Source organism: Gekko japonicus, unplaced genomic scaffold, assembly GCF_001447785.1.
Source record: "Gekko japonicus isolate JY-2015 unplaced genomic scaffold, Gekko_japonicus_V1.1 scaffold2688, whole genome shotgun sequence".
In the NCBI taxonomy this organism is placed as follows: Eukaryota; Metazoa; Chordata; class Lepidosauria; order Squamata; family Gekkonidae; genus Gekko; species Gekko japonicus.
In genome coordinates this window covers 203,890-215,514 of record NW_015171584.1, presented here as the reverse complement: position 1 = coordinate 215,514, position 11,625 = coordinate 203,890, and the positions used below count along the sequence as shown (strand labels likewise).

The 11,625-nt window shown below is 41.8% G+C and overlaps 2 protein-coding genes across 2 annotated transcripts; both read left to right on the top strand.

The window, feature by feature from the left end:
• Positions 1–1,970: 1,970 nt before the first annotated feature.
• Positions 1,971–2,729, top strand: LOC107117692 (olfactory receptor 1038-like). The gene has a single exon (XM_015419849.1). It carries the CDS (start codon positions 1,971–1,973, stop codon positions 2,727–2,729), a length of 759 nt encoding a protein of 252 aa, XP_015275335.1.
• A 5,321-nt stretch (positions 2,730–8,050) lies between these two features.
• LOC107117690 (olfactory receptor 1019-like) lies at positions 8,051–9,004 on the top strand. The gene has a single exon (XM_015419847.1). It carries the CDS (start codon positions 8,051–8,053, stop codon positions 9,002–9,004), a length of 954 nt encoding a protein of 317 aa, XP_015275333.1.
• Positions 9,005–11,625: the final 2,621 nt, after the last annotated feature.

Here is an 11,625-nt window from a genome sequence, read left to right as displayed (position 1 = left end):
GAGCTCTTTATAGTCCAATCCTGAGGACACTTCCCTGGGAGTAGGCCCCCTTGGATAGATCTAAGTAGGATGCCTCTGATGAGGAATTGTTATAGGAAGGGTATATGAGATTAAAGTATATGAGAGAGAGAGAGTCTGAAAATGTAATACAGGTTTCTGTGGACTGCCTCCCCTATTGTATCACACAGACCTTGCAATAGCATTGTAGCTAACCCCACCTAAGAAACTTCTATGCTGTTTCTATAATTTCTAAAATGTACTTCACACCAACTGTGCATCTCCATTCCTTTCTAATTCCTCTCAACTATGTACAGCTTTCTATGTCGTGCTTCATTTGGACCGCTTTGCTTTCTCAGGTCCTAGACTCCTTCTTTTCTATAACCATGGATCTACATCCCCTTCCTCCAGCCTTGCTGCTTGTCCCAACTCTCTAAAGTCAGAGCAGTTTGGCCAGTGGCAACCCTTTGCCTGTCCAGGAAGTTCAACTAAATACCACTAAAGGTTTTGTCTCCACTGCTACATCACTTAATGCATCACAATATAGGTTCATGTTCATGCTATAATTTATGATGCTTTAGTTTGGGAAGATCTGTTTTCTTAGTCACATCAGTTGGTGCTATTTCCCCCCTGTAAATTCCTCTTCCATCCCAACGGACTCTGCTGCTCACATGTTGTCTGTCAATCCCCTCTTTATCCCACCCTTCCTCCAGTCTCCCTTCCCTTATATTGACCTCACGACAATGGCAATATCACCCAGCCTGATGAAGGGAGCTTTGACTCTTGGAAACGTATTCCCTGAAACTCTTATTGGTCTCTAATCTGCTATTGGATTCAAATCTAACTGTCCCAGTATCACCAAGTAAGTGTCATGCAAAATGTAGATCTGAACATGGGTCTCCTCAATCCACACTGGTCTTCATGCCATTGGTCCATCTACTTCAGCATGGTCTGCTCTGATGCAGGTGATCTCTAGAGATTCAGACAGAGACAGATCCTTTCCAATGACTGTTTTCTTAGACCTTCTCGGTTTAAACCTTTATCCTTTAGCACACAAAGCATGATTTCTCTTCCATTAGTACATCAGTGTCATCATTGTCTACTCAGACTGGCAGTGGTTCTCCAGGGTTTTATGTAGAGGATTTTGCCCATGCCATGCTTTGTTTCTGAGCCTTTGGCCTGGCTAGGGGGGTTCTCAAGGGTTTCCAGGTCCCCCTAAATATCTGGAGAACCCCTTCCTAAATCCCACATGGCTCTGCCTCCATAAATAGTGACAATGGCCTGTGGCGTCACTGGCTCCTCCCTATGATGTCACTGGGCCTTGGTTCTTTTAAGGACCTAGCACAGCAATGCCTCTGGCCCAGCCCCAGACCCCCCCCCCCGGGGAATTGGAAAGTCTACACCCTTGATTCACAATCTGTGTAAATACTTAATGGGAGGGTGGGGGGGAAGCATAGATTACACTTTAGCATAACATTTGAAAAAAAATCAAAATATTTAAGCTGTTTAGTGACAGAGAGACATAAACAGAATCTTTAGTGAGAAGACTATGTATACTCATTTGGTAATCTTACATAACTTTCACCAGAATTCAGTGAAAATTTGAATGTGTTGTAGATAAGAGCATAATCCACTACAGAATGAAGCTTGATTAAACCACTTTAATGCAATGATTTGGGTCAACCAACTTTTCTGTTGGAAGGAGGAGTCTGTCTGACTACCAAAAAAGGCTGTGCTGCACATTATGGGGGGAAAGCAATGCAAGTTTAGAAAATGTCTACATATGGACCAATGGAGCTAGATGTTAATATCAATACTGACTGCATATTTTTAATTTTTCCACTAGGTCTAACCATGCAAAAACTAGGGCTGAGAAATGAAACGGTCTTCACAGAATTCATTCTTCTTGGATTTGGAGAACGTCAGGAGATGCATATCCTTCTCTTTGTGATGTTTTTAGTGATCTAATGACTATGACTGGGAATCTTCTCATTCTTGACCTAGTCGTAGCTGATGAAAACCTTCACACTCCCATGTACTTCTTCCTGAGCAACCTGTCCTGTTTGGAAACTTGTTACTCCTCAACCATCCTCCCCAGAATGCTGGCCAGTTTCTTAACTGAGAACCAAAGTGTTCCTGTTGTTGGTTGCATGGTGCAGTTTGGGGCTTTTGGTTTCTTGGCAGCAACAGAATGCTACCTCCTGGCTGCTATGTCTTATGATCGCTATGTAGCCATTTGTAGACCCCTGCATTATTCTGCTCTAATGAACGTCAACATTTGTCTGCAGCTTGTGGCTGGGTCTAGGATTAGCAGTTTTGGGGTGAATACCATCCTGTTGATGTTCATACTGCAGTTAACCTTCTGTGGTGACAATGTGATTAAGCATTTCTTTTGTGATTTCACTCCCATGATGAAACCAACCTGCAATAACTCACATCAGGTAGAACTTTTATCAGCTACCCTGTCTGCCCTCTGTACCTTGCCCCCATTTGTTTTAACTATAACATCATATGTATATATCATTTCTGCCATTCTGGGAATCCCATCTACCACAGGCAGGCAAAAGGCATTCTCTACTTGCTCTTCTCACCTCACTGTGGTGACCATTTTCTATGGTACCCTCATCATTGTGTATTTGTTGCCAGATACCAAGGAACTCAGACAGCTGAACAAAATCCTCTCTGTTTTTTTACACTATCCAGACACCTCTGATCAACCCCCTCATATATAGCCTGAGAAACAAAGAAGTAAAGAAGGCCTTGAAGAGAACTACAAGAAAATGTAAAAATTACATAAGACTGAGAGTTCATTTATTTATGCTGGTCTTCGACCGTACTAGTACATTTGAATTTGAATCTGACCATAAGATTAAGAAAGATCGTTACACTGAATCTTAAAGGTTAAAGTAACAGTCATATTGTTGAAGATAAGGCATACAAATAGTTAAAAACCAATAAAAATATCACTTAATATGAATTAAAAATATTTGCAAATTGCTAAAATATTTGTATTTAATCTGTCTTGTTTTTTTTTATTTCATATTTTATTACATTTGTAGCTTACATTCTTTCTCAACACAGGTTCAGTACCAAGAATCCAAAAGTTCTCAGTCATTTCACACCTGTACACTATTTAAGGGTACTTTTGCAGCTGGAAATAAATCCTGACAATGATGTTTTTAGCTTGATTGCGGGAATCAAAACACCATACATTCTTTTCACACTTCTTCCAATAACACTGAATGGAAAAGGATCACGTGGATGGAATTGGAAATATGCCAATTTTTCATAGTTCATGGGCCTGACCTGGATGGCCCGGGCTTGCTTGATCTCATCAGATCTCAGATGTTAAGGTGGGCTGGCCTTGGTTAACACTTAAATAGACCATCAAGGAAGTCCAGGATTGCTTCACAGAGGCAAGCAATGTCAAAACCTCTGTTCCTTTCTTGCCTTGAAAACACAATGGAGTCACCATAAATCAGCTGTAATTGTTGGGGGTCATGGACCCTTCCTCCTTGTTTCACCAGCAGAAGAGTTGATTGGTTCCCATATATGGAATGAATCTTTGAAAACTGTACTACTTTAAAAACAGCAACAACAACAAACACTAGAAAACTGATGTAATTCTACATTCCAAGCAGAGTACCACTTGTGTACAATAAAACAGAGGTATTCATGCTTGGCATTTATTCACGCCGGCCACATGACCACGGAAACGTCTTCGGACAGTGCTGGCTCTTCGGCTTTGAAACGGAGATGAGCACCGCAACCCTAGAGTCGGATTCGACTGGCTTTCGAGCAAGGGAACCTTTACCTTTACCTTTTTACATGGGAGAAAGTAGAGACATTTTGTTATATCCTCTGCAAAATGGCAAAACCAGCTAACTGATTCTTTATTAACAACCTCGAACCATGTAACAACTGAAGCACACAGTCTTAGGAACTTCATTTTAAACATCTGGACATGTGTAAAATATCCTCGGGACCAGGGGCTCTTGAAAGGGCCTGTAGAGCTAGAACAGCTAAGAATCACCATAGACGTAAGATTCCCTCAGAGACACTCCTCATATAACCCAGATATGACACAAACATCATATGAAACTAATCACATGATTTGCTGTCAGCATGAATAAGACGATAACTGGTTCTCTCAATGTGACCATGTATTTGTCCGATTCCATTTCTCACATTTTTACCTCATATTATTTTCCTACAAAAAGCTTAGTGCAGTGTATCCCAAACCTCAGTAGGCTTGACTTCCTCTCTATTTTGTCCTTTCAGCATGGGGGGGGGGGGAAGAGAGTGGTTTCACTATACTCACCAATGCTGAGGGAGGAGCACAGGAAAGCACCTCTCTAGAAACCTGGCTTTTCTCATTTGAACCCCTTGCTTACCTTGGGAAGATAGCAAGTGCTCTCTTGATGCAGAAGACCATTTTTTTGGTCATTTTGCACCAAGGGAGGGGTTTAGGAAACTGACTGTGGATTCCAAGAATGCGCTCTGAGATGTAAGTTATTCACCCAGTCCAACAGGCATTGTACTAGTTCCTTCCCTGGTCTTGTAAAAGAGCAAAATGAGGAATGTGGACTGCCCAGTACCTCAGGCCCTCAAGGGACCTAGCATCCTGGGAATTGTGTACTGTTGATCTCACCCCGCCTTCCAGTGGCCATGTCTTCAGACAGAGGCCTGGAGTTCTTAAAAAGTCAAGACAGGAAGGATGACTGCAAATTCATATCCAGCAGAGGGCAGCTGACTTTACCAGCATTCTGATGCCCAAAGCACATCCCTGTTATCGAGGTATACAGCTCAGCAACAGATGCAAACTATTAAAGTTATAAACACAATAGTGCCTCTTGTTAAGAAATACATAATTCCATATCGCCTTAATCCTGATACTGTATGAAACAGAAAGAAGTAAAACAACAACAACACAACAGCCAAACAACTGATGTACAACTAGGGTTGCCAACTTCCAGGTGAGGCTTGGAGACCTCCCAGAATTACAACTGATCTCCAGACTACAGACAGCCGTTTCCATGGAGAAAACAGTTACTTTTGAGGGTGAACTCTGTGGCATTGTACCCTGCTGACATGCCCTCCCCCAACCCTGTTCTCCCCTAGGTTCTAGCCCGAAACCCCAAGGAATTTTCTGACCCAGAGCTGCAAACCTATTGAGAACAGCAGGTTTGGTAGAAAGACAGAAAATGCATGGATGAGACATCAAATATTTTAGGGCTATGATTCGTATGAAAAAAATGAAGCACCTCTACTTTTGAAGGTAAAATCTCACTTGCATTAATATTGTTTCTGAGAGTTTAATGATTAAAGTAAGACAAGTCAAGTTAGGGAACTGAGAAACATAAAGGGAAGACTGTTGAGGAGTTTTTGCACTCAGGGTTTTAAAAAGCCAGATGAGTCCATAAGGCTGTTACAGGCTGTGTGAATTAATTTAATTTCCCACAAGAGGAGGAGGAGGAGGAGGCGATTTATACCCTGCCCTTCACTTGGAGTCTCAGACCACTTTACAATATCCTTTCCTTCCTCTCCCCACAAAAGACACCCTGTGAAGTAGGTGGGACTGAGAGAGCTCTGAGAGAACTGGGACTGACCCAAGGTCACCCAGCAGCTGCATGTGGAGAAGTGGGGAATCAAACCCGATTCTCCACCACTCTTAACCACTGCAACCAAACTGGAATGTCAAAAGTCACATACTACCTTCTCCCAATGCATATAAATCCTCTTGTTATGAGGTCATATTACCCATAGAGGCACATGTCTGATCTTCAGTAAATATATTCCCTATATATCGGTTGAATCCTCATGTTATCACTCAAGGGATCCTACAGCACACTTTTGGGGAGCTGTATGTGCATAAGGAGATAGCTTTCACTAAAGCTGGCTTCCAGAAAGATTATTTTATGACAATGACTATTTGGACAGGTTTGGATCAGGCTCGGGGTTGGACCAGGTTCAAACGCCAACATCCCCTAATGTGTCATTTATGTTGTGTGGGTGTAACAGCATGCTTTCTGATCCCACCCATCACCCTGCTGCCACAAAATGGCCCTAGAATAATTGAATACAATCATAGGATCATAGAGTTGGAAGGGACCGCCAGGATCATCTAGTCCAAACCCCTGCACAAGGCCCTGAGTAAGTCTAAACTACAAGAACAATTATCCAGTTGGATCCAGTCGGCTTTTTCACTCAGTCTCACCTAATTCCCCTTTCTTTCTTTCTTTCTTTCTTTCTTTCTTTCTTTCTTTCTTTCTTTCTTTCTTTCTTATTTATTTATTTTATTTAACTTTCGATTTCCTATACTGCCCTAACCCCTTGGTAGGGGGTCTCTGGGCGGTTTTACAGAGTGGGGTGCTAAGCACATTGTTCCCTAACTTGGGGCACATTGTATGTGGGGATGGGGCTGCCTACCGGCACCCTGGTGGAGGCGGTCCTGGCTCAGCTCTCTTCCCGGTGGTTCGTTCGGCTAGTTGTTCCTCCTCTGGCGCTCAGGCGGGCCGGCGCACGATGTGGCCTCTTCTGGCCTCGGCCACGTCCTTCTGGCTCTGCCGCACCTGTTGATGACCTCATCACGTGCCTCCGCCTCTGCCTCGCCGACAACAGCTGCCCGATGTTACCGCTGGCCACCAGGGATCGCTCCTCCGGCCCCGCTGCTGCTGCCGCCGCTGCCACATCGCGCCACACCGCCTTCACCGCCAGAACACTTTTGCTGCAGCCGATGTCCGCCGCCGCCGCCATTGCCGCCACCTTCCACACACCTCGCTGGAGGAGGGTGCCCCCTACCCTTCTAAGGGTAGGTACCCATTTGTCTACTCGCATTAAGATTACATTTAGCTTTCGAGCCGCTGGGTGGGCTTATCAGTACAGCCCCACTGTCCAAAATGACTTTTAACCGTGAAGTTCCCAGCATAGTTTTTGTGGAATCAGGCCTTCCTTTTTTTACCAGCAGAAAACCTGGTTAGATCCAATCCATTATCTAGCTCCATCCAAACGACATCTTCCAGTCTTCCAAAACAACATTAACAGAGGAAATATGTTCTGTAGAAATATACCATGCAAACTTAGAGCCAAATATTCACTAGATGACAAAGGGAGTGATTTTGGATTTTTCCAGATTAGTATTCTTCCCCCCCCAGCCCCCGCAACATCCCTGGCTGCCATTAATAATTTGCCTATCCTTTTTTTGCAGTCAGTTAAATTGGGGGATACTTTTCTCAAAGGGTTAGAAAGATCGATTGGGAACAGCAATATGAACACTGTCTCATGAGGTTCATTAGAACATTACTGTATTTCTTTTTTTAAGCAATTCAGTTGGGGCACATATATTAGAAGTGAAGAGAATAAATAATGGGGGGCAATGAAGTCTTGCAGTAGCAACTGAGATCCAAAATGATATGGAAAAGATAATTGACGTGTTCAATAGATGTCTTCTTATTAAAGAAACAACTTCCAGGCTTTCCCTGCTTTTTTATTTCAGGTAAGCGTAATTTCCCTACCATTATCATCTTTGCAGTTCTCGTTATTGAAGATTCTCCTTTCCTGAATGGGATCAAAAATGCCAGTTTGCCTGATCTGCTTATTTACTTTTCATAGAGGTTTAAAATTTACTTAAAGTTGGCATGGAGATTCCAAAATGATATCACATTCTAATTGCTATGGTAATAGTATGGGGCTCCAAGGGTCGGGTTTGAATGGGGAAGTCCACCCCACCACCATAAAACTCCTGAATTTTTCATGTTTCACCTTTCTCTCACCTCCATTCACACATACATCCTCACTTCCACGGTCTCCTCCCCAGACCTTCCCTAAGCAAGTGCCACAGGTTCATTTGGTGAGTTTTATGATGAAGACCTCATTCCAGGATTCAAGGCACATTATATATACACGTCAGTGATGTGCAGTTAAGTATGGCTTTGTGGTATGTGTTGGATCCTATGACTCCCTGCCATCAAGTCTTTCTCCAAGGCTGTTTGTTTTCAATCAACTTAAAACAAAAGCTGACTTTTATTGTTTTTAACTCTAGAAAGCAAAATACATGATGGAGCTACAGTGGGAAAATCAAACAATCATAAGAGAATTTGTGCTTCTGGGATTTGGAGATCTTCAGGAATTCCTGCAGATTCTGCTCTTCTTCCTGCTCCTCATCATTTATGTCATGACCATGGCTGGGAACATCCTCATAATTGTCCTTGTTGTGACTGATCCACACCTTCACACCTCCATGTACTTCTTTCTGGGGAATCTCTCTTTCTTGGAGGTCTGTTACACTTCAACCATTTGGCCTAGAATGCTGGCTAGTTTCATGACTGGGAACAGGGCCATTCCTGTTTATACCTGCATTATGCAATTTTGGGTCTTTGGGTCTTTGGTAGCAACAGAATGCTATCTCTTTTCAGCAATGTCTTATGATCGCTATGTTGCAATATGCAAACCCCTGCACTATCTAACTATTATGAATAAACAGGTTTGCCTATTCCTGGTGGCTGCCTCTTGGTTTTGTGGCTTTGTGGAAAATGCAGTACTGATAGTCTTTGTGTTTCAGTTAACATTCTGTGGCCACAATGAAATAGAGCATTTCTTTTGTGATTATACACCAATCATACAGCTTTCCTGTACTGACACCTACAAGGCACAGCTTGCATTAACAGTTCTGGGATCTGTCTGCACTTTCCCATCATTCATGTTCACCATAGCATCGTATGTTAACATCATTATGGCCATTCTGAGAATTCCCTCAAAGACTGGACGGAAAAAGGCCTTTTCTACTTGCTCTTCTCACCTTCTGGTTATTTCAGTTTTCTATGGGACAATCATTATTGTCTATGTCCTACCCAAAACAGAAATGCTGAAAGAGCTAAACAAAGTATTCTCTGTTTTCTACACAGTCCTGACACCCCTCGTTAACCCCCTTATATACAGCCTGAGGAACAAAGAGGTGAAGGAAGCCTGGAGGAGAATCCTGTGCAAACGTAAGACTTGGCTAGGTTAGTCTAAGGTTAGTAAGACTACCAAGATGCATGTCTCCTGAAATATTGGGTTGGATTCAATCAGATTTTCTGCTAGTGAAAATGGGAGGTCCTCTTTGACCACACAAAAAAGTTATGCCGGAGATTATGGGACCTGTGTAGACAAAAGCCATGTGGGACATGGACTGTAATAAAGAGAAGAATTGGATGAGATTGAGTGAAAAAGTGTGATGGGATCCAACCCACTGCATGTAACTTCATCATTTTGTACCGTCTCTAATATTACTTGTCTTTCTACTTGATGTAAAGCAAAATAAATATTCTAAATACTTTAAAGTAGGAGTAGATTGGATGCAAGCACAATTATTTACTGCTGCACCTAAAGGGCAATGCTAGCTTACCAATAATTAGTAGCATCAGGTCTGCTCATCTGAGGAGGATATCCTGAAGTCCCCCTGTTGCAGATAATTGTAATCTGTTACAGCCTGTGCACAGGTCTTCTTGCTTGTAGCATAAGGTTGCCAATTTCCAGGTGGGGCCTTGAAGACTCCAGCAATTTCAACTGATCCGCAGACTACAGATATATTTTTCCCTGAAGGAAATAGAGTATTTGGAAGATAGACTTTATGGTATCACAACCCTGCAGAGATACATCCCCTGCCCAAGCTTCATCCTCTCCAGGTACCACCCCCAAATAATTAGGAATATCCCAAGACAGAGTTGGTTGCAGGAATTTCCCAAGCCAGAGTTGACTGCAGGAATTTCCCAAACCAGAGTTGGCTACAAGCTCCAACTAGGTGGAACAATTTGCAAGAGGGAATTAGGAATTTACCAGAGGGAGTTAGGAATCATACTTCTGTCTTTTTGCAGAATGACAGAAATCTTTGGAGGATTGTTTCCTAAACAGGTTTTGTGTTTTCATAGCTCAGTTTAAATCTGTTTTAATTATTTATTGTGGATGATTGTATGAATTGTTTTAATTCTTATTGTGAAATGTTTCAACTTTTGTTGTCGTCTGCTCTGAACCCATCCAAGGGAAGAGTGGAATATAAACTGAAATAAATAAATAAATAATAAAACATAATCCTCTTTTAATGATCTGTTATTGTGATTTATTAGTTTAATATTATTGTTATTTACTGGTTTTATTTCATTTCATTGTTATTCAATGGCTTTAAATATCTTTGTCATATGTCTGCTTTGAGAAATGGGGACTATAAATAGTATATATAAATACAATCTCTGTGTGCACAGTGAATAACTCTGGAGCTATTGCTCTATAGGAAACAGTTTCAGGAACTTTCTTTTAAACATTTGGGGTGGATGCAGGCAGGCCATGGAAGGATGTGAGGGAGTTGTGTGCAGAGCCTCCTCCTTGCTTTTTTTTTTTACTTGCCCAAATTGGGCAAAAATTATTATTTTTAACAAGTTACATAGAAAAGAGCAGGGGTCATTTCCTGCAGGAGCGCACAGGAGTGGAGCTTTGACAGTAAAGAGTCCAGGGGGCGGGCACATGCAACAAGCCCCACCCCCTGCTCCCAGCAGCCCTCAGTCAGAGCAAGAGGCAGCCAGAATTGCAGAGCCCCCCCCCCGGCCCCCTGGGTCCAAAACAGTCCAGTAGCACCTTTAAGACGAAGGTTTATTCAGTTACAAGCTCTCCCTCCTCTGCAAGGACAGATCTGCACGTTCCCCCCCCCAATAGCTGGCAATCCAAAACAGTCCAGTGGAGCCTGAGCGGTGGGTGTTGCCTTCTGACACACTTCCGGTGATGTCAGGGGGTGTGGCACATGCAAATAAGTTATTCTAATGAGTTATGCTAATGAGCTCCTGCACTTCTTTTTCTACGAAATGACCCCTGGAAAAGAGCCATACATTTTAAAATAACTAGCCCAATATCTCTCTCACATCATCATATTTGCATACAGATTCCCATTTCCCCCCCTTGTTTTAATTTGTTTTCAATAACATACACTATTAAACCAAGTATCTATTCCCATTATAAAACTAATTCATGAATATTCTATCTACTATATTTCATTTTATCAATACTATACTATTATTATTCTATTTTATATCAATATAAAAACAGCAGAAAAGAAACAGGCATAATTTAGCAATTTAACTATGCTAAAGAAGGCATATATTTCTTCTAAATTAACAATCTAGTCCCTTTAAATATTCTTTCACATTTTTAACACTGTTAGTTTTCAAAATCTCGTTAACAAGCAGGCCTAAACATAATGTTATATTTTCCCTGCAATCCAGCTCTCACCCTAACAAGGCCATATAGCTTTCACCTTATCCTGTAACATCTGGTCTTCTCTCTCAAAATAGTTAACACCATACACATTCTCTAAATAAGTAACCCATTAATTATATTTTCCCTGCAATTCCTCTCTAAAAATTCAGACCGCTCATATCTTTTCATCCTCCTTCAATTAGGACATTACGTGTACAGAGAGTAAATTGTTTCAAATTAAAAGTCCATGTTTTATAGCTTTCATTAGTCAGTCAAGACAATGCAAAAGTTGGTAGTACTTTGCTTCAGGTTATATTCATAAATGAATTGTTTGTCAAATGACAATTTAAATCAGGTGTAGAAACACACAGTAGATAAACAGTTCTCAACAGCTTAAAAGTTCCA

Coding starts and splice junctions, on each gene's coding strand:
- LOC107117692 (XM_015419849.1), top strand. CDS start 1,971: ATGACTGGGAATCTTCTCATTCTTGACCTAGTCGTAGCTGATGAAAAC.
- LOC107117690 (XM_015419847.1), top strand. CDS start 8,051: ATGATGGAGCTACAGTGGGAAAATCAAACAATCATAAGAGAATTTGTG.